Source organism: Zalophus californianus, chromosome 1 (assembly GCF_009762305.2).
Source record: "Zalophus californianus isolate mZalCal1 chromosome 1, mZalCal1.pri.v2, whole genome shotgun sequence".
NCBI lineage: Eukaryota > Metazoa > Chordata > Mammalia > Carnivora > Otariidae > Zalophus > Zalophus californianus.
In genome coordinates this window covers 124,914,867-124,941,169 of record NC_045595.1, presented here as the reverse complement: position 1 = coordinate 124,941,169, position 26,303 = coordinate 124,914,867, and the positions used below count along the sequence as shown (strand labels likewise).

Below are 26,303 nucleotides of genomic sequence, written 5' to 3'. Positions count from 1 at the left end.
TAAAATCCAGAGAGGACAAAAATATAAAAATAGAAATGAAGTAGAAATGAATGAAATAAAAGAAAGAACAGTAGAAGGAATGGCTAAAACTAAGCCATTTGGTTTGGTCAAAAGACCAAAAGAATTCAAAACTTCTGACAACTCAATACCAACATAATACTTTATAAAAATCACAGTATAATAATAATAATTATTATTATTATTATAACAGTAATAATAAAGCCACCTTATTTTTATGTTTCCTCACTTTTTGTCCTGGAAATAGTTGTTCCGTTATTCACTTTCTTAATCCTTGACTTTAATATTCTTTATTAATTTCAATGTTCTTTTGTTTTGTTTTGTTTTTAAATATTTTATTTATTTATTTGATAGAGAGAGAGACAGTGAGAGAGGGAACACAAGCAAGGGGAGTGTGAGAGGGAGAAGCAGGCTTCCTGCTGATGCGGGACTCGATCCCAGGACCCCGGGATCATGACCTGAGCCGAAGGCAGGCCCTTAACCAACTGAGCCACCCAGGGTCCCCTCAATGTTCTTTTGAATCAGTAATTAATTCAAATCATCCCTACAAAAAGTCAAAGGACAAAGTCCACAAGATCATGTTGATAGATCCTAAGGATACTTGAAAAAAAATAAATATTTATTTCTGATAATAAGTCTTGGAAAAAATATTTTTTCTCATATCAATCCATATTCATAATTATCAGTGAAATATTAAATCATCCCTAGATTACCTCACTTACTTAAATTCCTTTAAAAAATATTGTAGCCTATGCAGTAAGAGAAGAAAAAAGATGTAAATATTGAAAAGCAGTACCAACCATCATTATTTGCAGATGATGTGAATAAAACTAAATTATTGCAATATTAAGTCAAAAGGATACAAAAATAAGTATTTTTAAAATACATATGAAAATGGGCGCCTGGGTGGCTCAGTTAGTTAAGTGTCTGCCTTCAGCTCAGGTCATATTCCCAGAGTCTTAGGATCCAGTCCCACATCAGGCTCCTTGTTCAGCAGGGAGCCTGCTTCTCCCTCTGCCTGCTGCTCCCCTGCTTGTGCTGTCTCTTGTTCTCTCTCTCTCTAACAAATAAATAAATAAAATCTTTAAAAAAATAAACATGTAAATGCTAACAATTAGAAGTTAGGAAATAAAGGGAAAAATCCCTTTCCTACTATGAATATATACAATGCTTTCAAACTTTAAGAAGCATACAATTCACCTGGGGGTTTTGTTCAAATGCAGATTGAACAGGTTTGAGGTGGGAATCAAGATTTTATATTTCTAATGAGCTCTCAGGTGCTGTTGATCATGTTTTGAGTAGTAAGGTATGTATATGTGTGTGTGTGTGTGTGTATGCATACATACATACACATTCACACATATACATATATATGTATATTCTCATGTATAACTTTCGTGTAAAATATTAAAACTTAAGAATTAATAAGAAATTAGTGAAACCTCTGTTCTTAAAAAGTAGAAAGAAGGTTAAAAAATTACTGGGAGACAAAAAAATATTTGAGTGAAGAAGAGAAATGTCACATCCCTGGATGGGAAGACAACATTATAACAATGTCTAACTAAAATTAATCTAATGCTTTTATCTTAACATAATGAAAACCACCAAATGCTGCTCTTTGTAACTTTAAAAGATGAGGTTTATAAAGTTCATCAGGAAGAATAAACATGCCAGATAACAAATTTTTTTCACAAAGAGGGCATTAGGCAGTTCTTCTCTTCCAGAAATTAAGATGTATTTTAAAGTGACAATAATTAAAACAATTTGTTCTGTATAGAAACAGACATATTAAAAGTGTGGGATACGAAGTCCAGCCATGGATCCAACTGTGCATATAAACTTATATATAATGGAAGTGGCATATCAATCACTGAGAGAAAAATAAAGTATTTGACAAGTGAATTGAGACACTTCAAATAATCACCAGAATAGACTTATATTCTGGCCTTACAACAACATTATGACCTTAGAGCTTAATAAAACAAGTGCACATGCATGCATGTGCACATATCAAATTATGTGAACTTTAATATAAAAGATAAGTTCTAAAACACAAATGCAAATCTAACAAGCATAAGATATATCTCAGCTAACAAACTGATAAAGAAACTAAACTTTTATCTATTATAATATTTATTATTTTACGTGATCTCATTCTATTTGAATAGTGCTAATCAATTGAATGAACAATCATGGGCTGTTACTAACACTATCTCCATTCTTCCGACAAAAATTCAATGAGTTCTGTAATTTAGCTATTCTCTTTAACATGATCTTTTCTTTCTTTACTAAAAGCCCTATCAACATAGCTAAATCAGAGTTATTTCCTCTGTGATAAAATCAGACCCATCAGCACAGAGTTCTTCTCTCCCTGATTATAATTGTAGGGTTGCTGGGGCTTTTGTTTGTTTGTTTCTTTTTTCGCTATAGCCCCCATCTGATTGTCCATTTTGGTCCTACACTGCCTCCTACAGCTCCCCAAATGGCATCAAATGATAAATGATTAAGAACTTTTAAAGGCTAAATTATCATTTCCTTTACAAGTTGTATGCACATAAAATACATCTTTAAAAGGGTATGTCATTTTAGAAAGCATCAAATAAATTACTAAATGTGTAAAAACTAGGCTTCATAATCACCGCTAGCATGTCTTTGCCAAATATCTAATAAGGCATATCATAAGCACACAGTATATGCTGCAATAATTATGAGAGCCAAAAATAATAGGTTGCCAAATATAATAGCTCATCTCAAATTTCTAAATATTCTTTTATGATTATACCTCCACCTCTCAGAGTAGACTGGGTTCAGGTCTTCTTTGGGTCCCTCAGAAAAAGCTGTGACTCACATGGTACCATGTAGGGTTAGATTATGGTTAAAAGAAACTATTCCAGTCTAGCAATCGTGATTTCTAAGCTCATGTTCTCCACTTGCATTTCTTCCACACCAGAAAGAGGACTTGTAATTACAAGCAATTTTTTTCATCTATCCTTTTTAAAAGTCACACTGATACAGTTCCCATGTTTACCTCATCAACCCTCACTACCAATGAAAATCTTCTCCTTCACCTACATTCCAAACTATTTTGATGACTCTTCATTTCCCTCCTCCCTCTTCTACTAAACCTTTCTCTCACTCCTCCTGTCCACCACACTCCATCCTTCTCTCCAGTCTTTTGCATTTTTGTCAATAGAACTTGTCTGGGGGGGAAAAAAGGACTTGTCTGACAAAGCAAGATTCTTAGAGAACAGCTCAGCAATGCCAGAATACTACGTCATGGGCAAAGAGATGTCAAAGACTAGAAACATCCATGCAGTAAGGATTTTGTCCCATCACATTTGCAGGCACTTAGTAAGATTGCACAAGTGAATGAATGATTACAAAGATAGAGGGAAGAATTAGCTATAATGCGAAAGAAAAATTCTAGTCAGTCAGAAGACCTAGACCCTTGACAGAGCTCTGCTCTTATTCCCTCTGATCTACTTTTACAAAGATAAGACATATAAACATACTCTTTTTCTGAATTAATATAAAATATTAGTAGTACAATATTGATATGGAACTCATGCAATAGTTTTTAAATTTCCAACATTTTAATCAGAAATCACCAAAGGAAATAATGTATATTCTGGGGGTTTTATGTATTCATTTGTACAAATTATTAGTCATAGGGTAACATAAAACTTCACTAACTTAGGCCCCTTTAATCAGAAATCATCATGGGAAAAGCCATAGGTGTAATATGAAGTACTGTGGCTAGAGATAGGAAACACAATAAACTTGCAACCTTTCTTCAACTAATTTGTTGTGTATGATTTTAGAAAGGTCCCATAACCTCTTTGGTTCCTGTAAAGTTGTGTTTAAAGTGAGCTAAATTATTCAATCCATCCATCTCATCATCATATAATTCTATGATTCTGCATGGGCCAGAGAGATGTTCCTTTTCTACTTTATTCTTTCTATAAGCAATGGTTCTGGGAATGGAATTATTTTTGTTGGCATGTTTTATAATCTGGACATGACTAGGCTTCAGGGATCACATGAATTCCCTAAATTTAGGCAGTTATGTTTGAGTGCATTTTTCTGGGCAGAAATACATAGCTTACATCTGATTCTCAAAAAGCTCTATGAACTTCTCAAAAAAAAAAGATTAAAAACCACTTACTTCAATAATGAACTAATTCCAAGTGATTCACATTAACTTGTAAAAACAGGCTCACAAGAAGTTTGCTTCATAATATTGTATTGGTTCCGTAACATTCTGTATCCCACATCAGTAACATAATACACTCTGTTAGTAGAAGCTACATTTCCAAACTTTCACTAATAATCTCCTCATTCGGTGATGAGCCATGGACTACATCTGTCTAGTTCACCTCATTATATCAAGAGCCTTGAACAGTGCCTAGCTCTCAATGAATCAAAGAAGGGAAATGTCTACCAGTTTATCTCTAGGCGAGAGGACAGCTAGGGAATGATCATCTTTTCATCTGGGCATGAATTGAGACTCCAAACTTGGATGATGGAAGAATCAACAAATAAGGATAGATAGATCAGTTTATCTTCAAGCCAAGCCTGGTAATTTCAATAAAGAAGAAATGAAATCCAAAGTGCGTAAGGCCTAGCCAAAAGTGGCAAGGTGAAAACCAGAGTCCTTAACCAATGGTACAGGTTCCTTTCATTCCACTAAGAACCTAATTATTGAGTGCAAATGACCATGTCACCCAAATTTGAGTTCCTTTCTTTTTAAGTGAAATTAAATAGCTAATAACCTCATCCTTCATTCTAAATACACACCGTAAATAACCTCTGATTTTTGCCTGATTTATTAACATAAGCAAATAAAATAACATCATGTCTTATATGTAATATAAGTTAGATTCAATTTTTTGTCACTGTCATATCTGTGAAAGATATTCAGTGCTATAAATCAAATTCTTTTATCATGCAAACTTAGTTTTTCAGTAATGCTTGTTTATTTGTCTTAACTGACAATTACAGGAAGAAAAGTGTTTCATTCATTAGTATCTTTTAAAATATATAGTCCATAAAATTGAATACATGTTATTTCATTCCTATACACTTCCAGTAATTGACTTAAAAACCTAATAACATTTGCATTTCTTTGCTCTTTTTACAGGAGCATTGTTTTAAACCCAGCTTATTTCCGAAATCATCTTCGCCAGGCAACAGTGTTTAGATGTCTGGAGAGATATTCAGAAGCTGCCCGGTATGTTTATTATAACTTTTGTGAAGATTTATTTCGAGTTAAATTAATTTTATTCTCAGCTTCTGGTAATAGCATAACAGAACTTTCCATTTCTCTCATGGAGTATGATTTTACCACAATTATTGTCTTATAAACGTCAAACCAACAATTATTGACTATCTTTTTCTTTAATTAAAGCCATTCTGTGTTCATAGCTCTTAGTAAAATTCAAAATTTCCAGCCATGAGGTCACTGATTATGATGGGAAAACTTCCAGGGAAGATTAGAAATGAACTTGACCTCTTGCTCTCGAGCAGTTTCCTGGTCTTGGTTGTAATGACACAATTCTGTGACCCTCTCTTTCTTGAGTTCTGGAAATGAAATCCAACAACATGAAAAAGACCTCAGGAGCTCTTTCTAGAGGAGATGGCATCAGTTATAACATCAAGGGTTGTTAGAGCTGTCCTAATATATTGCCTCCTAGACCCCAATATGTTTCAAAAAAACGGAGTGAAGCAGCTTTTTATATTTTCATCCCCAGAACTTATACTTACAGCAAAAAAATTGCAAGAATTGTACAACAACCTCAATGTTACACTAAGAATTCCTTCTCACCTCTGACAGCCAAGGCTTTTTTTCTTCCTGAGTCAAGCTCATCATATTGGACTTCCCTTCCCTTTGATGAATCTCTCGATGAATTTTCCTCATCTCCCAATGAATAGCTGCTGTTTCTTACTTGCCCACTTTAGTATCCCAGGAATTTAGCAAGAAAATGTGAGTGGTTTCTTCACCTAATTCCAAGCACAATTCCTAGGGCCTAGGGAAGTATCTGCAGTAATAAGGATGAAAAGCCTAGGTTGCAGGTAGTTATTGTCTTTAGAACCTTTGCAAATGACACTTTCTTGGAAATCGAAGTTTAAGGAATTTAAATGGATAATAAAATGGTTCCATAAATTAATACCATGAAATCAACATGAATTCTATATAAAATGGTCCTGAGAGTTACCAAAACTGAATTAAATGGTGGATATGGAAGGCAGAATTAATTCCAACTACACTCACTTTGCAGTCAAACAACCATTATGCCACAACATCTATTTACCTGTGTGTTAATGTGCATTTTAAAAAATTATAATGGTCTTTATGTATCAATCTCATTTTTACATTCTATTTTTCTTTATACTTTTTCTAATGTATTCCATCTTATGTACTCACTTATGACTTTTTCCTACATTTTATTTTCTCCACTAAGTTGTCTCTGTGACTTTCTTTCTGCCCACATACTTTTCCCATGTGAATGAGAGGGAATTTAAGAGGTGCTGGTAAGCTTCCTTCAGTCCCATACTTTTTAAAAGTCCCTAGCTACAAATGAAGCCAATAGGTCCAATGTAAACAGATACCACTATCTATAAAATAGTGTTTTCTGAAAGGTTCTTTATTAATGTGTCTTCTGAATTTAATCAAAAAATCATTAGGAGAAGGCTAGATGCAACTTCAGAACTAGATTGCAACTAGTAAAAAACTGCTAGTGGGGTGCTGGGGTTGGCTTGTATAGTCTCTGGAAAGCCAATTGTTAATATTCCGGAATTCGGGGAAAGCCAGTTGTTAAAATAGAGAACTTAGCAATGCTGGGAGAACTTACACTGTGGAAATTGGCAAATGCTACAAAGCTAAGCTTTTTTGGTTCGGGGAGAGCCAGGTTGCCAGCATTATCACTGACTATAACTTAATTGTATCAAGAGTGACTGTGTAAGTTAAAGTTGTGACAAAAATTCTTTATGGGCCCTAAAACAAAGAAACAATAAGAACTTGAAAATTAGGAATTTGTCAGTATTTATCATGTAAAGTTGGAACTGAATATCCATTGTCCTTCATGTGTATATCTCTGCAGTGAAATAAGTGTATCTGCTTAATATCATATAGTGACTGACCTGACATTTCCTTGAGGAAGATCCTGATAATTGTTGGTTATGCAGGCACGGACTTTCCAACAGAGAAGCAGATACAATTAATTTCAGATTCAAGAGTTTTTCTCCTTGGCTTCCTTGGCAAGTATAGTCCTCAACATACAATATTAGTTATTATGGTTTCCCCAAGGGAAAGAATGAACATGAATATCATAGTGTCCCTTAGCTATTAGACTTGTAATGTAAAACAATACATGCAAATCAATATATAGAACATTCATGTTTCTCAATTACTTTCTTGGAGATTTGGGTAGTTTGTTTCAGGCCTCTTACAAGGATATTATATTAAAACTCACCAGAAAAGCCAACACCTCAAAGTTATTTCCTCTAGAATGCCAAGTAGTCATATTTCTGAAATTGAAAGGCACTTACCAAATACAAAAGAATGCCATTACTACGTGACTTAGGAAGTCCTAAAACCATGATTTGCAGTGAAGTGAATCATCTCTTTCTGATTCACGTTAGAGTATTTATAACCAGGAACTAGAAATTGGGCCATCTAAGGTTTTTGGAGACTAACCAGCTCTACCCAGGAAGGAATACCTAGTAAATAGGTCAGAAAAGATTTCTAGACAGCCTCATAAAAGCCAGTATTCTCAACCAGAGAGACTAGAGAAAATGCTATGACCTGTAGTTGAATGGAAGGTATCAGTCAGCTTTATAATAATGAGCAGGTCCTTTTACTTTAAGGGTCAATATTCCTTTAGTAACATCCTACCTACCAGCAGAGAGAGCAAGAATATATAGATGGTAGAAAACTGTAAAAATAAGGATATTTTATTTTGGTTTAGGCTCTGCAGGGATGCTGGTCATCCTTGAGCAGACAATTGACACTGGTTAAATTGATGAAAGCACATTTTCAGACCATAAATCTAAATTGAAATTGCTATAACTCCCCAAGAAACAGCCAACCTGTGAGGTCTTATCTGAAATAGCACGTAGCCTAGCTCTTTAACACCTCTTTGTTTCTATGCACATAAAAGTATATGTGTTGAAGTAGAATGTCTTTGCTTGAATTTGTCTTCGCTCGCTGCACTCACTCACACACACACACACACACACACACACACACACACACACTTGGCACTACCTTCATAAGAAAGATGGTAAGATAAGACGAAATATGTAGAGATATTAAACAAACAAAAGTAAAGTCTATTTTGTGAAGAGAACTAATAACTCTTGATAATATGAATGGCATGTCTTTTATTTCTGTATGCTCAATGACTTCCACGGAGTTTGGCACATACCAAGCACCAGTTCAGGGTTTGCAAATTAAACTAGCCAGTTTTGAGTTTGTGGTTAAGAACCATTTAGCTGCAGCAGTAAGGAGATATTACATGAAATTGTTAGTACAACCCTGGTTAAAAGATAAATATGAGAATGTGCACATAGTAGTTAAGTTATGGTGATAGTATCATGCCTCCTATAGTAAAGATCTATAAGGCAAAAAATAGATGACATCACACAGGAAATTACTTTAGTTAAGATCATACTGTGTAAGAGGAAGCAAACAGAAGGTAATACTAAAGGGGAAAGTACAACAAAAGCTTCTACCCATCATTAAGTAGGAGTTAGGTGTGTATTTCTACATATATGAACTGGATGAGGGATACTAGAGCAGTAATAACACATTTAAATGCTCACACATCTCAGGCTGATGGTGTGTGAAGGAGGCCAGTTATAAGATAAAAAGATTGTTGTATGAATTACAGAGAACTAGAGACCACTAACTACAATGACCATATAATTTATCTCTCAAACTTGTTTGTGAAAATGGGCACTATTAAGAAATAACCAGGAAAATATGCATAAACCAGGACTGTTGTGACCACACTGGCCATCTGGTCAGCCTACCATAGCCCTGCTGAAGGGAGTGGTCATAGTCAAGTCCAGTTAATGTTGCTGTATACAACTGTAGGTTCAGTGTTGCAGATTTTTGAGTCTTCAAGAAATAGTATTTTTCAGAACTTGGCAAGAAGAAATTTCCTAACTTTTAAATGTCAATTATTTCAAGTTTTTCAAAAACAGTGCCATCTTAAAAAGCTGAAGTAGTCCCATTCATGAAAATGAAATTCACAGATTTGTTGCAACAGATCTTGTCTCTTCTACCTTCTATTTGTAATAGTATTTTTTAATACCATGTTATATATAATATTTGAGAAATAGATTAGATAATCAACTATGTAGTCTAAAATTTTATCTTTTCCCTTCTTAAGGTAATTTACAAGCAGTATGTTTCTGTTAAATCAAATCAAAACACAATACTTTAAGATGAATTAATTCATGGCTACACTCACTGAGAAGCCAGGTAAACAGTAAAGGTTAGTAGAAATGGGAGTAGGTGGGATTCTGGAGACCTGCAAAGGATTTGGGAGTTTTGTTTTGTTGTTGTTATTTTGTCATAAAAGCTGATCCTACTGGAAATTGGAAATAATGCATATATAGATCACAACTTTCCAAAAGAAAAGAGTGATCCAAAAGTAAATTTAAGCATTTGTTAAGAAATCTAGTCACATAACACAGTGATATTGCTATTGATTAGCAATCCCTCAGGAATAGTACTACAATAGCAAGCAGCAAGAAACTGTGTCAGCTGTTTTAGTGTCATAGAACTCTATGATTTTAAATGAGATTATTGTGTATCTTGCAAGGGAGGAGAATATTCTGACAGGTAGACTCAAGACAAGTGATTGTGAAGAGATGATAGTAGTGTTGGGAATTTATTTTAACTTAGTTCTGATTCAACTGAAAGTGTAAAATCCATTCAAACACCATGCAAGGTACTAAAAATACATCATAGTTTTTTTGGTTAAAATAAGTTCTCATTTATGCCTTCAGATAGTATAAATGAAGACTGTAGGCTAATTTTTATTCTTAAATTGGCCATCTGCCTGAAGGGCTTGCTCTTTCTTTATTGGAGACAATTTGCCTTTACCAGAACAGCTTTAGTGTGGGCTAACACTAATCAGTCCTAGGTGACATATAGTTGTATGTTGGAAGATAGACATGATCATTCCACCATTAAGTGATTTTCCCTTTTCCTAGATATGACAAAGCTGTATAAACCCTAAGCAATGCAAAATGTTGCTTCTTCATGTATGATTTCTAAAACAAGATGCTAATACAGACAAATTTAGTCATTTCATATAGCTTAGGTTAAATATCTGACTATAAGACTACAACTCACCCAGTTTGTATGTATGTAAGGTGCAGTGTTTGTGATTTCAAGGAAAAAAGTGAAGGTTAAAATATTCTAAAACTTTAAGTTTCTAACGATCTTTTATGTCTTAAGGATTTAAAATTACAGACTCATAAATGTCTAATCTTACAACAAAAGTACTAATCATAAGGTTGCAATGATAACTGGTGGATTAAAAGTAATTGTTGCCTTAAGAAAAGTTGAATTTTTTATCGCTTCTTAGCCTTTTGACTAAGATCAAGTGTAGTATCTGTTCTTATCAGAAAAGTTGAATTTTTTGGACATAATCCAAATTATAAGTAAATTATTATAAGAATAAATAATTTTACATGCATATAGAAACAAAATTTAATGCAGGCCTATTGCAAAGGACACCCAAAAATTCATTAGAGAAAAACAAACATTGATTGACTTTGTGAATTCCTCCACCTTGCTGATATATATCATGATAATTATTGTTGCGCCTTTTATGTTTTGAATGATATGCTATGTATTTGCATTACCTATAGACATTCTAAAATAATTTAGAAATGTACCATCCTTAGACTTTTTGCAAACAATGACCTAGAAAACTTGTGGAAGAATACAGAGAAAGAGTTTCTTCTGTCCTATAAATCCAACCTTGCATCTTTAAAAAAAAAGGGGGGGTGGAACAATAAAGATGACATGTGAGAGAATGCAGAAAGGCCCAAAGATGTCACGTTTCAAGTGTGAAGAAATAAAGGCGTTCTTTTCTTATCCTTCTTCCTTTCAATCAGATGCCCCCCTGATTCCACATTTTCTACAATGGTGGAATGTAGAAAACCAATTAAACATAAAAAAGCTTAATCCAAAGGAGCTGAAGTTTAACTCCAAGTGTTCTGTGCTATTTTCTAATGTCTAAGTGTTGCCAAGTGAATTAGAGTTTAGTCTGCAGATGCTAAAATTATATAAATGGATCAAAACTTCCATATCTTAATCTGTAAATTAGAGATTGTAATAGCATCTATGTCCTAGAGGTTATTATGAGGATGAATGAGACAATTTATGTAGTAAACTTGGCACATCATAAACTCTCAATAAAAAATAAGGATTATCATTGTTTCTGTTGTTGTGAACGAGAACTCTTTGAAGATAGATGAAGTTTCCTAAAGAGACAATGAGTTTCTCAACATTGACACCAGAACAAGTTGAACAATCATTTTGCTGAGGTCTTGCACAACAAGAGACAGATTGCACCACAATACTATTAGATCCTGTCTCACTCTGAGAATCATGTCTGGGTTTTTGGGAAGCCCAGTGTTAACACAGGGGTTGAAAGGCATGATTTTGGTTGGTTTAATCTGGAGTTAAAAGGGGGAAAATTAACTTTTTAAAAAGTTTTGCATATGAGTATATCATGAATTTTAGCATCCTGTTTCATTCTGAGAGATACTGTAATTATTCTTAGTGAGTTAGAGTGTAGAGTTCCCCAGGGTGGGCAGGTGGAAGTTCAAATGACATAAAGAGAACTGTTCAGGTCACCTGGTTTTGACTCCAAATTCTCCCTTTTTCTTTTCTTCATTTCTGTCAAAAATAGCAACACCCTGACAAAAGATTAGGCTGGAAATCCTAACAGCTCACTGCCAGAAACTCTGGAATTCTTCACACACACACCCCACTTTTTTTTTTAAATACTGGCATTGGTTCATCACACTATTATGCACATAAATTAATCTTGATGCCCCTGATTGTGAAAATTGCTTATAAGTCAAAAGTTCTGTTCCTGTATTTGTCTGCTGAAGAGGATGTCTGCATTAGAGAATTATAGTCAAGCCAGAGAGACCTGTGTTCCACTCCCAGGACTACAAATGACTAGCTCTGTGTGTGTGACCTTGGGCAAGTTAATTAAGTAACCTCTTTCAGTTTCAATTTCCTCAACCATGAAATGGAAAAAAATAATAATACTTTACAAAGTAAACATAAGGATTGCATGGAATAATGAATATGAAACATGAAACTCAGTACCTGGCACATAGTAAGCCCTCAATTAATTATTGCTCCTGATGCTATTATTGTTGTTGCTGCTGCTGTTGTTGCTGTTACTAACTTTGAAGAATGATGTTTAAAACCCTAAAACATTCACTCTAAAATAATTATGTCTAGTGCAACTTTGGTAAAACCATTATAATCCAGGGCTACCACCCCAATTTACCTCAGTTTTGGCAGCCATCATGCATTAGCTTTGCTCCTCACAACTCTGCAAAGAAATTATATTCTGCAGTTTTTAGGTGAGGGAACTTAAGCTAAAGTTTGAACGACTTGCCAAAGACCAATGATAAGTAGCAAATCTGGAATTCGAGTTTATTTTATCACCAAGACCCTGACTCCTGCACAAAGGATGCATTTGGTATTGTCAGAATTCACATCTGCCACTTGGGTGAGTTTGAAATGGTATTGCCTCATTTACATCTTCATTTTTTATTACTAGTGCACTTGTGCTTTTTTAATATATTTATCGGGCAATCATGTTTCCTCTTCTGTGAAATGCTCATTTGTGTATTTATCTTTTGTTCATTTCTTATTGGATTGTTTGTCCTTTTATCATTGAATCATCGGATGCTTTATATACTCTGGGTACTAATAAGTTTTAGCAATATATGTTGCAAGTAATTCCTTCCAATTTATGGTTTATATAATCATACTCTTTTTGGTATCTTTTGATGAAAAATAAATCTGAAGACTTATTTTTAGTGTAGTCAAATTTTTTTATGATTTGCCCTAAGATTTTTAAAAATTCTCTCCTATCCCAAGCTCATCAAGATAGCTTTCTATATTATCTTCAAAAATTTTAAAGTTTTCCCTTTGCCGTTAAAGTTTTGACACAATGATAATCATTTTTTATATGTGGTGGGAGGTAGGACTATCTTATTATATTTTTCCCTCGGTGGATAACCAGTTATCTTGATATCATCTTATTAAATCCATTTTGCTATTGATCTTCCATGTTAGCTCTGTTTATATCAGTTTTCCATATATGAATATGTCAGTTTCTGGTTTCTATTCTATTCATACATCTGTTTGTCTGTTACATTGCCAAAACCACATTATCCTACATAAGATGGTTTATAATATGTCTTGATATCCCTGATATTTAGCAAAGGAAACTTTACCAACTGATTCTTTTTCAGGAATGTGTTGTCTATTCTAAGCCTTTTGCTCTTCCACATAAACTGTAGAAAGTGTGAATCTGAATTCCAAACCAGTATAGTGTAAGTTCTAGTTAGGAATTCCCAAGGAAGACTTTCTAACTTTCTTTTTTTTTACTCTACCAGGATCCAAGTCCAAAACTGACATGCTATTCCATTATTTTGCTCTGTAAGAGTTTCTCCTAGTTCTTTCATTGGACATGTTATTTGCAAGAAAACTTTAAGCAGGTTGTCTATTCAGTCTTCACTCTGCTGAAAACCTCAAGATTTGTCTACTTTTCCCAGTGCACATGTCCCTATAAAAGAAAGTTACTAGACCAATAAATATTAACATATATCCTCAGGAAAAAAATAGCTTTTTGTTTGCTTATTAAACCCTCTTTACTGATATAACACTATCTACATATTTTTAAATGACTGTTTGACACAAGTAGCCAAGCAGATGGCACCCCCAAAGGACAAAGCTAAAACAATTTGAATAACTGGGGCACCTGGGTGGCTCAGTCGATTCAATGTCCAACTCTTGATTTCAGCTCAGGTCATGATCTCGGGGTCCTGGAATAGAGCCCTGCATAGAGCTCCCTCCTCTGCGGGGATCTGCTTGCCTCCCTCTCCCTCTGTCCCTCCCCCCCAACTCTTGTGTGTGTGCACACGCTCTCTCCCTCTTTCTCTCATAAATAAATCTTTTAAAAAACACAATTTGAATATGAAAGTAAATATTGATAGTATCAAGTTATAATGCATTGAATTAAATGAATATTCATATCTGAGTTTATACTAATATGAAAATAATTGAATAAATATATGGGGGATAAAAGAAAACTCTTCCTTACAGAGGAATACTAATTAATAAATGTAGAATAAATGAAAGAAAATCAATGTTAGCAAACACCACAGTAATAATTGTTGCAAGCAAGCTCTATTAGTGGACTTTAATTTCAGCAGTTCCACTTCTGGTATTTATCTGAGACAACAAAAACACTAATTTGAAAAGATACATGTACCCTTATGTTCATTGCAGCATTATTTACAATAGCCAAGATATGGAAGCAACCTAAGTGTCCATCGATAGACGAATGGATAAAGAAGTTACGGTATGTGTATTTGTCTGTTTGTATACAAAGACACACAAACACACACATACACTATGAAATATTACTGAGCCATAAACAAGAATGAAATCAAGTCATTTAAGACAACATGGTTGGACCTAAAGGGTATTGTGCTAAGTGAAGTAAGTCAGACAGAGAAAAGCAAGTACCATATGATTTCACTTACATGTGAAATCTAAAAAACAAAACAAACCATAGATACAGAGAACAAACTGGTGTTGGTAGATGGATAGGGGTTAGAGGAATGGGTGAAACAGGTAAAAGGAATTTAGAGGTACAAACTCCCAGTTATAAAATAAATAAGTCACAGGAATGTGATATACAGCATAGGGAATACAGTCAATAATATCATAATAACTTTGTATGGTGACAGATGATAACTAGACTTATGATAATTTTTTCATAATGTATAACAATATCAAATCACTATATTGTACACCTGAAACTAATATAAAATTGTATGTCCATTATAATTCAATAAGAAATAATTATCTCCTTCAAATATTTATCAGTTGGAAAGGGAAACCTACTCACTTTATGGTGAAATAAATGAGCAAATACCACCATAATCAAGTGGTCAAGGTTATACCACCAATAATAAAATATCTACATTACATACACACCCCCATTAGTATGCAATGAGAACATCACATTACTTCTATAGTATTCTTGCCTAAAACACACAATTTCAATCTAATCATGAAAAAATATCATACAAATTCAATTCGGGGAACGGTATACAGAATAATCAATTAATTCTCATTAAAAGTATCAAGGCCATGAAAGGCAAGAAAAGAATGAGGAAATGTCAAAGACTGGAAGACACTAATGATACACAACAACAAAATGTATCATGGGATCCTTGATTGGATCCTGGACCAGAAATGTGGCCATAAGGAAAAAAACTGGTGAACTTTAGAAAAATTTGTAGTTTAGTTAGTAGAAATGTACCAATATTAATTTCCTGGTTTATTCACTATTCTATGGTTTTGTAAGTTGTTAAGATTAGAGGAAGCTAGAGAAACCTGGGTGGAATGATATACATCAACTCTCTGTACAATTTTTGTGACTTTTCTGTAAATTTCAAATTATTTCAAAACAAATTTTTTTAGAAACTTGTTTTTTATGTTTGTTTTTGGTCCATCTTGTTTAAGAGTATGAGCTGTACTAGGTAGTGTTTCTCTGATCATCTCATCCACCATGTTCTTAAATTTGAGACTTAACATTTTAAAGACATTTTTATCATCTTTCTCTCCCAGCCTATTTTGGGATATCCTTTGCCTGCTATAATTTAAGAACATGTTCTTTTTCTACATATTATATCTCCTACAGATTCCATCTTAATTTTAGCTTCTGGAGCTTATTTTGATATACTTTTATACTCTTCTTTAATTACCTGAGTCATAAAATCTGGTGCTGACTCCATTAAAATTTGGGCTAGACAATCAAGATCAGCAATTCAGTTCTATCATTACAATTATGTTAGCCTTGGCAAGACCTTTGGCCTCTGTGGAATGAGAATAATGGTAGGACCCAGTCTCATCTCTCCAAAAGTTGTTATGAGAATTAACTCTCTTCTTTCTCCTAGATTCCCTGACATCATACTCTCTGGATTTTTTCCTACCTCTCTAACTTTTCCTTCTTAATCTTATTCTCCAACCTACTGCTTAAAAATTAATGTTTCCAAAGGGCCTAGCCCCTTTACTCCTTTTGAAATTGTGCATTTACTTTTCCTTGGCCATAAAATCCCCTCTGCTTGCTTTAGCTAATCAATCTACTAGTGACTCCCAAATTTATGCCCATGTTCTCAGATCTTGCTCCCAACCTCCACATTTATATATTCAAACACCTTCTGGATATTCCCACTTGACTGTATTATAAGCATCTCAATCAAAACATATGTTCTAAACTGAACCCTGTTGCTTTCAAAAACTTAACTCTCCAATATCTTGATTGTCTAACATAATGGATTGATTAATTAAATAGTGGAATTACCCAAGGAATACAATGCTACCAGTTTAATTACTGCTACAGATGCAAATTTACTAATATGGAAACTATCCTCACCATATTGTTTATTTTAAAAAGCAGGTTAAAAAGCAATGTGTGTAGTATGCTCTATTTACAGAGCAAATTTGAACACATCTCTCTCCAGACTAATTACTTTAAATGACTTTCCATAATCTACAAAATAAATCCTGGCAAAAAAATTAAAAGGTCTCTTGTAATTAAGACCCTGTTTGTCTCTCTGTCTCTCTGGCCTCCTTTAAACACACACACACACTTTAATACTCAAATATTACCCAAACACAGCATGCTATTTCATGCTTATACACATTTGCATATCCTCTTCTCAGAATAGCTTTTCCCTCCTTAGTTATCTCTGAAGCCCTTCTTGGGGTCCACCACCTCTGGGAAGGTTTCCCTGACTTTGTTTTCTCCCAATAAGATTAGTTACTTTTTTTCTGTATTATTTCTGTACCCTGTCTTTATAGCTACTACTGCATATTCCCTATCATAATTATTCCCTTAAATGTAAATTTATCTTAAAAGACCAGGGGTTTCTTGAAGATGGGGAACTGATTAATTCACCTTTTTTCAACTTTGCTACCTATCTTCAGGACTCAATCACATTAGTCGCAGTATAAATATTTGTGGAACTGAAATTAGAATGCATATGAAAGCACATAATACACCACAGATAGAGTGCTCTGAAATGAAAGATAGTATTTATTGCTATTTAAATTCATACGAAGCACAATGATATTTTAAATCAACATTATAAAGAATAAATTCTTCAGAAGGGGACTCCTTACCCAAATTACTGTAATCTGGGTGTCAAAATCTTGAATCTAATGGTAATGTAGGTAAAATCCCCTCAAACCAGGTATCTAAAAGAAATACAGAATAAAAGGGGGGCTCCTTATTCCAGAACTTTATAAAAGTCAACAAAAGGACTTTTGGAAATAGTTTGATCCAGACTCTTTAATGAAAACTTCATGATTTTTACTTTACATCTTACATGATTTGAATTTTTTCTAAGCCTTATCAATCTGTGAACACAAATCAAATTATAATAATGGGAAAAACTCCATATACAGGCTTATATCCCCACCTGCATAACACAAGATTTTACCTCTCCCACAACTAACAGGATTTCTGGGATCTGACTCAGATGCACTCCAGAAAAGGAAAGAATGGAATAGCATGATATGAAGAGGTTAGTTTTTAATGTTAGCATGTCAGGCATATACATGGTTTTGTATATACAACCTATGTATAAATATGCTCACAAAAGAAGCATTTCATGTTTATTGTAATATTCAGTATATAATTCCACAGAGATATTACATTCAGAATCTGTCACTCAACAATTTCTCTGCTTGGAATATTTTGGCCAATTAACGAAGATTCTTTTCTATTGGCCCTTCCTGTTCATTATCATTGTTCCATCTTCCATAGATGACTTTGCCAGTTCATCTAACTCTTCCTTAGGCCTCAGTTAATTATCGAAGTTCTTCCTATAAGGCTTGGACCACCCACTTGCCTGGCAGATGTTTGGTTTCTTTGCCATCAATCAGGGAAATCCTTCACATCCTTCATACATTTTAAGAACAGGCTTAAAACTAGCAATGATTATTGCTGATTTGACTGACTCTGTTCATTGCCTGTGGGCGTAAGTTTATTGAATACAATGGCGAGCTGACAGTGGGCATTATTTAAATTTTCATCTTTCTTCTTGTTTTTTCATCAATATTCTGGAATCCAACTAGATTAAATGCGTGCCTGATATGACCTTGCTGTTACTGGGTTTTGTTTCAGTCTTCAGTCTTGGGGTTCCTCACCAAGAAACTGGGAACAAGCCCTGACCCCAAGGGCAAAGGGAATTACCTCTTTGTTAGTGTAGCCCACATAACTCTTGTAGGGATTCCTAGGTTTGTTGTGTACTAAATGTTAATTTCTCAAAAGAGTATCTTTGAAATACGGAGTCTCTACCAACTGATACCTGTGAGAGATTTTGCTTTCCTTTAATAAATTCTGTAAAATCATGGCCATGGCAGTAGATTTTTAAAATCCTGCCTCTCTCTGAGGCACAAATGACTGCATTGTCTCTTCAGGGATGTGAGTCCCAGCACTTTCCTGATTCAAGAAAATCTGGAATGGATCCCATTAGTACGGGCCCTTGGGACTTCCTGTGCCTCACCTTTGATCAGCCCCAGGGCCATAGTAGCAGATCAGAAGTACAATAACAGGATTACTATTAACTCTTTAATACCCAGAATCCAGTGAGTATATAAGTTTAATAAGAAGCAGGGTCTCCCTTACACTCACCATGAATATTTATCCTCACAATGTATCTAGCCCCCTTAGGCCTCACCCCCACCACCAGCCCTAGACATACCCTAGAGCTCCACACCTTCCTTCAAGGGATACACTTATTCTCTTAAGGTTTTCAAAAAATTTAGAATTTTGTTAAGAGGCTCTTTCTGCACAATCTATTCTTCTGCGAACGGGTACGGTTTGTTTGATCATGTTCACAGAACTGTTTCTTTCCTTACAAACAACTCACTTGAAAAGATATTTGCCAGCTGTTACTGCTTTCCAAAATTATTTATTTATATTTTAATTTATAAATACACTACCATTACTTAATGCCTCTGGGCATATTTGCAAAATTAAAAACACAATTAAAAAAATAAGACAAATACCCTGCAACCTGTGGTTTATGGGGGGGAGAGAAGAGCATCATCTCTGCCTACATTAAACCCCCTGCAAGCAAACATCTAAATAAATAGATGGATATTGCACTGTGTCCCAAAAGAAATGTAAAAGTTTCCTAAAATCAATACCATGAACCAATTCAAGAATACAAAATTTCTCCTAAGAGCAAAAACATTATTACCTTGTAAACTCAACAATTGTAGTGCTAGAATCTAGAATCTGGCTTCTAACATCTTCCACGTATTCTATCCCAAAAGCTCAACAATGTAAATATTACTTATAACTGGCACGTAGTAAGTGCTCAATAAATTAATAAGTTGTTAATTGCCTTTAATATGCACACCATTTTAATTTCTAACCTTATAGTTTTCTTTACACAGTTCATATCTGGAATCCCTCATTTTTTTCTTCAACCCAGCTTGTAATCTCTTTTCATCTAAGAAACAATGTATAGAACTTTTACTTTATGTTTGCTTAGTTGTTAGTGTATGTTGGATAACCTGTGAAGTAGTGAAAATACTTTTTTATCGTCTATTAGCCAGGCTTTCTGATTCCAATCTATAAATTTTAAACTACAAAATAAGCATTTGGAAATGAGTTTTAGCATAAAAATCAGGGTTCCTATGGATTATATCTCCCGATAAATTCTATAAGAAAGTCATCTAGCAAACTGACTAAGGATAAATACATGTATCTCTAAGAAAATACATACCTTATAAGAGAAAAAATGCACATATATAAGCATTTTTTCCATAGACTCTTGTCTCAGAAAAAGTTAAATAGAATTTAATAAGAATGTATTGCCACCTATTATATAATCAGTTCTTGCCAGAAAGAAGAAATAAGAGAAGCAAAAAATGAGATTCCTGCTCTTCAAAAGCTTATAATCCTACTAGAGATAAGATAAACAATTCTCTTTACAGAGTATTAACCATGTATATTGAACCAAGGAGGATGACCGTGCAACATGCATGTATGCTCTAAAACACCCTCGGTGAGAAAACAATAAGAAACCACACCATTTGTCTTCTAAACCATGACAATTTTGGTAGTGAAAGGGGCCCCAATAATGACCTTAGGACAACAGGAATGGACTAGGAATGTCTTGAGAAAACCTACATGTATGGTCAAGAGTGTGGGCATCACAGTGCTGACCACTCTTCCCTGAGGTCTTCTCCTAAGCAGAACAACCCTAACAGATGTACACATAAAGTGTTATCAAGGTGTTATAGAGCTACCCTATGACCCAGTAATTGCACTACTGGGTATTTACCCCAAAAATACAGATGTAGTGAAAAGAAGGGGCACATGTACCCCAATGTTCATAGCAGTAATGTCCACAATAGCCAAACTGTGGAAGGAGCCGAGATACCCTTCAACAGACGAATGGATAAGAAGATGTGGTCCATATATACAATGGAATATTACTCAGCCATCAGAAAGGATGAATACCCACCATTTGCATCGACATGGTGGGAACTGGAGGGGATTATGCTAAGTGAAATAAGTCAAGCAGAGAAAGACAATTATCATATGGTTTCACTTATTTGTGGAACATAAAGAATAGCATGGAGGACATTAGGAAAAGGAAGGGAAAAATGAAGCAGGGGGGAAATCAGAGGGGGAGATGAACCATGAGAGACTATGGACTCCAGGAAACAAACTGAGGGTTTCAGAGGGGTGGGGGATGGGGAGGTATTAAGGAAGGCACATATTGAAAGGAGCACTGGGTGTTATACATAAACAATGAATCATGGAACACTACATCAAAAACTAAAGATACAAATGTAGGGGTCCAAAGGGTACATGCACCCCAATGTTTATAGCAGCAATGTCCACAATAGCCAAACTGTGGAAAGAGTCAAGATGTTCATCGACAGATGAATGTATAAAGAAGATGTGGTATATATATACAATGGAATATTATGCAGCCATCAAAAGGAATGAAATCTTGCCATTTGCAACGACGTGGATGGAACTGGAGGGTATTACGCTGAGCGAAATAAGTTAATCAGAGAAAGACATGTATCATATGACCTCACTGATATGAGGAATTCTTAATCTCAGGAAACAAACTGAGGGTTGCCGGAGTGGTGGGGGATGGGAGGGATGGGGTGGCTGGGTGATAGACATTGAAAAGGGTATGTGCTGTGGTGAGCGCTGTGAAGTATGTAAGACTGTTGAATCACAGACCTGTACCTCTGAAACAAATAATACATTATATGTTTAAAAAAAAAAAGAAGAAGAAGATAGCAGGAGGGGAAGAATGAAAGGGGGTAAATCGGAGGGGGAGACGAACCATGAGAGACGATGGACTCTGAGAAACAAACTGAGGGTTCTAGAGGGGAGGGCGGTGGGGGGATGGGTTAGCTTCGTGATGGGTATTAAAGAGGGCACGTATTGAATGGAGCACTGGGTGTTATACACAAACAATGAATCATGGAACACTACATCAAAAACTAATGATGTAATGTATGGTGATTAACATAACATAATAATAAAAAAATAAATAAAAATAAATAAAAAACTAACGAAGTACTGTATGGTGACTAATATAAATAAAGGAATAAATAAATAAATAAATAAATAAATAAATAAATAAATAAATAAATAAATAAAAAGGGAAAAAAGTGTTATCTTGAGGCAGCCTAAAGTGCCTCTTGCTACTCAGTGTTTCTTTTTTGAATGTTCTACTTCTTATATATCTGTGATTGCTCATCATGCATGTTTCAGGCAAGATCTTGGGTCAGAGCGATAGCATCAGTCTGTAAAATTTGACTACACCTCCTGAACGAGACAGAAAAGAGGATCAGGATCCCCAGAACCAGCTCCTTCATCAGGAGTCATAGGCAAGGCAGTTTCTCCTAGAAGTGGATTGTGTGAGATCATCACACTTTATTCACGATGATCAAGAGCACTGCACTTTATTTCAGCTACTCAAACATAAATGCCATGACCAACAACTTTGTGTATCCTTCCTGCCTCCTGTTACCCATCATCAGCCACAGTGTCCTTCATGAACCAAATGGTCAATAGCTTTTGATTAAATGAATGCATGAGTGAATGAGGTAGTGGCTATGGCTAGAGACAGAACAGAGCTAATGGATAACAACTATCACTGCCCTCCCCTACCTGCAGAGAAATAGCAAAGGAAGAAACAAATGTCCTACTCTATGCTTTCCCAATGTACTATTTTTTTCTGGAGGAATAGATCTCAATTCAGTGGATAATTTGGTTTCGTATGCAGAATCCTATTTTAACTTCAACAGCACATCTGTGCCTTCCTTCATTTAACAAAATCATCTGCAAATATTTATTGATGGCCTACTATGTGCCAGTCACTGTTTTAGTGCTTGTGGATACAGCAATGAGTGAACCTTCCAAAGTCTCTGTCCTTATGGATCTTTCAATTATTCATTCAATGATCATGTAACAAGTGCCTAGACTGTGCAAGTTTCTGGTGAATTCATAACGATGAATGAGACATGATCCCTGCCCTCCACAAAATTACACTATATCAGAGATGCTTTTAAAGAATACCAATCTACAAGGGACAGTTAAAGGGCTCTAAAGGAAGGCTTACAAGCAAAATGTATGACAGGGTGAAATACAAGAATATTTAAGTATAATAAGGAATCGAGAAGGCTGCACCAAGAGAGTGGCATCTCACTGTAGGCTCACAAAGCTACCTATATGAGCTACAAGCTTTTAAGTCTTTTAAGTTCAAGAAAAAAACTTTAATAACAACCTAGAAAATCAATACACTTTTGAAACAGTCTAAACAAGCCTGTTTGGATACAAGCTTCTCAATGAAGCAATGTGTATTTCGTTTCCCTAAATATCAGTGTTAATGCCTGGGCAGAATAATAATTTGCAAGCTAACACTTATTGAGTGCTTCCCAAGTACTCATGTGCTCTATTGTTCTGGGTGCGTTACATAAATTAGAACATTTAATCCTTCTGGCAATCTTGTGAGGTTGGCAGCTATTATTATCTGTATGATAATATAAGGAAACTGAGGCACAGAGAGGTTAAGTACCTTGTCCAAAGTCATACAGATCACTAAAGTGATGTACATTTAACAATTATGTAATGTTTTACTAGTAAAATAAAAACAAACAAAAGAGTAAAGTGATTTAATATACCTGGATTTTTAACTGAATAGAAATTTCCAGCAGTGTCTTTTGGCTTGTCTTTTGTTATCCTGCTCAAGACTGATAAGGAAAATGCTCTTGATGCTATGGTCTCAGCTAAGAAATATTATGAAGTAAATAAAAGTCAACCTAAAAAAAAACAAAACTTTAAAATCTGTCCCATCAACCTTTGAAGTACCTATGATTCCCTTTCAGAATCTCAATAAACCTCTCTGAGTGGTTTTCAGACCCTCTCCATGTCATGGGAAGTGGGTAAGGGTGTGTGGGTTGTCAAAATAACGGGCCAGCAGTATTGGCATGTAGAATGGGATGCCTGGAGATACTGACCCTCCTGCAGTGCACAGAACAGACTCACACAACACAAAATGTAACCACCTAAGATTGCCAAGAGTGACCACTATTGAGAAACAGTGAAAATGAAACCTACTTCTATTCAGTTAAAAATTCAGATGTATTGGGGCACCTGGGTGGCTCAGTCGGTTAAGCAACTGTCTTCGGCTCAGGTCATGATCTCAGGGTCCTGGGATCGAGCCCCGTGTTGGGCTCCCTGCTCAACGGGGAATCTGCTACTGCTGCTCCCCCTGCTTGTGCTTTCTCTCTCAAATGAATAAATAAAATATTTAAAAATTTAAAAAATTTAAAAATTCAGATATATTAAGTTACTTTACTCTTTGTTTTATTTTATTAGTAAAACATTGCATAACTGTTAAATATATATCATTTCAGTAAACTGGTTTAAATGGGTGTCTATAGGCTGCCTTGAAAACCTCAATGGAGTGTGTGTATACTTTGGTTCAATTGGGAAATCGAAATTACATGTTCCAAAAAACCACCCTACCGTTCTGAAATCTGCCTATGCCTGCTAATCACTCTTTTCCTCACTTTCTCCATCTTTACCTGTAGGTCTCTGGCTCTCAAGAAATAGGCAGCAGAGTTTATGATTGCAGTTCAGTTACACAACATGCTAAATAATCAGGATCTTTTATCAGACTGTAAAATCTCTATATATTCTGAGACTCTTTCCTACCCAAGCAGACATGGAGAGATAGAATGGCAAGCAGTAAGACTACTTTTTCCTTACTTCTTGGGACTAACAAGAGTTAGTTCTGGCTACTTTCGCTGAAAGCTGTTCCTCTGCTGTGAATGGGTTTATTTTCTGCTCTGTATACTCTTCTTTCCAACTGTTTTACATTTTATATTGGCTTCAGAAACTGCTGGTGTGAACTACTGAAAGCAAAATTAGATTCAGGGTTGCCTGGTTTTGTATAGCCAGGCTCTCCTCTAGCTTTTGCCCCTTTTCAGGATGACCTAAGATGACATGCCTTGTTTTATCCTAATTTTGCCCCTTGCTTTGATCCCACAAAATTTGGATAAAACTTGGTAATCCTATTCAAGTTTAGAGAAACGCGTTCAATACCAAAAGATCAGGGCGCCCTCTGCTGGTGAAGAAATGTTCCAAGGATGGGGGTTCAATTCGTCTTGGTCAAGGGAGAGTGACCTGGGATAATGGTGAGACAGGAGACAAGCTCACAGGCAGGAACATTCCCTAGAGGAATGCTCCAGAAGGAAACCTACAAGAATGAGCACCAAGAAAACGTCTCAGGTTTATGGGGCTCCCTCAACGCTTTTCAGGGAATCAGGGCAGCACATTACTTAAGTTGATGCCAGTTTGTACTACCAGTCAGTCTCTACCCAAGAGTTACACTGCTGGCTTCAGGCCAAGCCCATTATTGTTTTATCATTATTTATGATTTTCTTGAGAATCAGATACTTTCCATTCATCTGGAAAAAGAAAGCATTCATCTTTAGGTTTTTCTTTCTCACAAGATTAATAGGATATGCCTCTAGGGGAACAGCCCCTAGTGTCTGATACCAGGTCTCCACAGGGCCTGGAATATCACCTTATTTAAGGACTCAAATTCCTTCTCACTTGCCTTTGTCATTTGACTTTTTCCTAAAGAATGGCGCCAATATTTCAATTTCCCATTTGCCCGCAGTCGCTGCCTAGTTAAGGCTCATCCATTGTCTCTCAGAACTCTTCCAGTGACCTCCCACTTCCAGGCTTCTCACCTTCAAATGCGTCGTTTACAGAGTTGCCAAGATTCTCTCTCTAAACCATAGAACTCTCCGTGTCGTTCTGTATTTAAAATCCACAGGATAAAATCCATGCTCCTTTGTGCCTTCTCCATGCCTTCTTTGCCGGCTCTAAACTCAGAAAGCTGATCCTGTTGGTGGTTCCCACTCATCCTCCTACTTCTAACTTCCGAGCCTGTGTCCAGTTGTACCCTATGCCTAGGATGCCCTTCTCAGTCCCACTCTCCCTTTGATTGGCTAACTCCTGCTCAGCATTTTAGGCGATACAGACTTTCATCTCCTCGAGGTCCCCCTCCCTAGCACACCAACACTCTCAACTGCGTTAGTGTATCTACCAATTATTCCACTTCACTCATTGTGATATAATTATCTGTGTTTGTTTGTATACTCATCTTAGAATCTCCATCTTTGTAGAATGAAAGAATTCATGAAGTATGCAAATATGAATCTAATAAAAACATGTACTCAGACCCCTTTCTGTATCCATGTGGCCCTATCAGGACCCTGGTTCCCCAGACCTTCTTCTTCATCCTGGAAAGTAAGTAGGTCCAGATGTCAAAGGACACTGCTTTTAAACCCATATAAAAGAAGACACCCCAGGAATGCTCCCAATATGGCCATAGGTTGTCATTGTCCCTGCTAAACACAAGTCTGAGAG

The 26,303-nt window shown here is 35.5% G+C and overlaps 1 protein-coding gene and 1 pseudogene across 1 annotated transcript in view; both read left to right on the top strand.

Moving 5' to 3' along the window:
* Positions 1 to 26,303, top strand: part of SPATA16 (spermatogenesis associated 16) — a 222,759-nt gene that overhangs the window by 105,405 nt on the left and 91,051 nt on the right. Inside the window, exon 4 of the mRNA XM_027585794.1 lies at positions 5,159 to 5,248. Coding sequence (XP_027441595.1) covers positions 5,159 to 5,248 — 90 coding nt within the window. The remainder of the gene's footprint in view (positions 1 to 5,158; positions 5,249 to 26,303) is intronic.
* Positions 10,608 to 10,705, top strand: LOC113919146 (annotated as a pseudogene).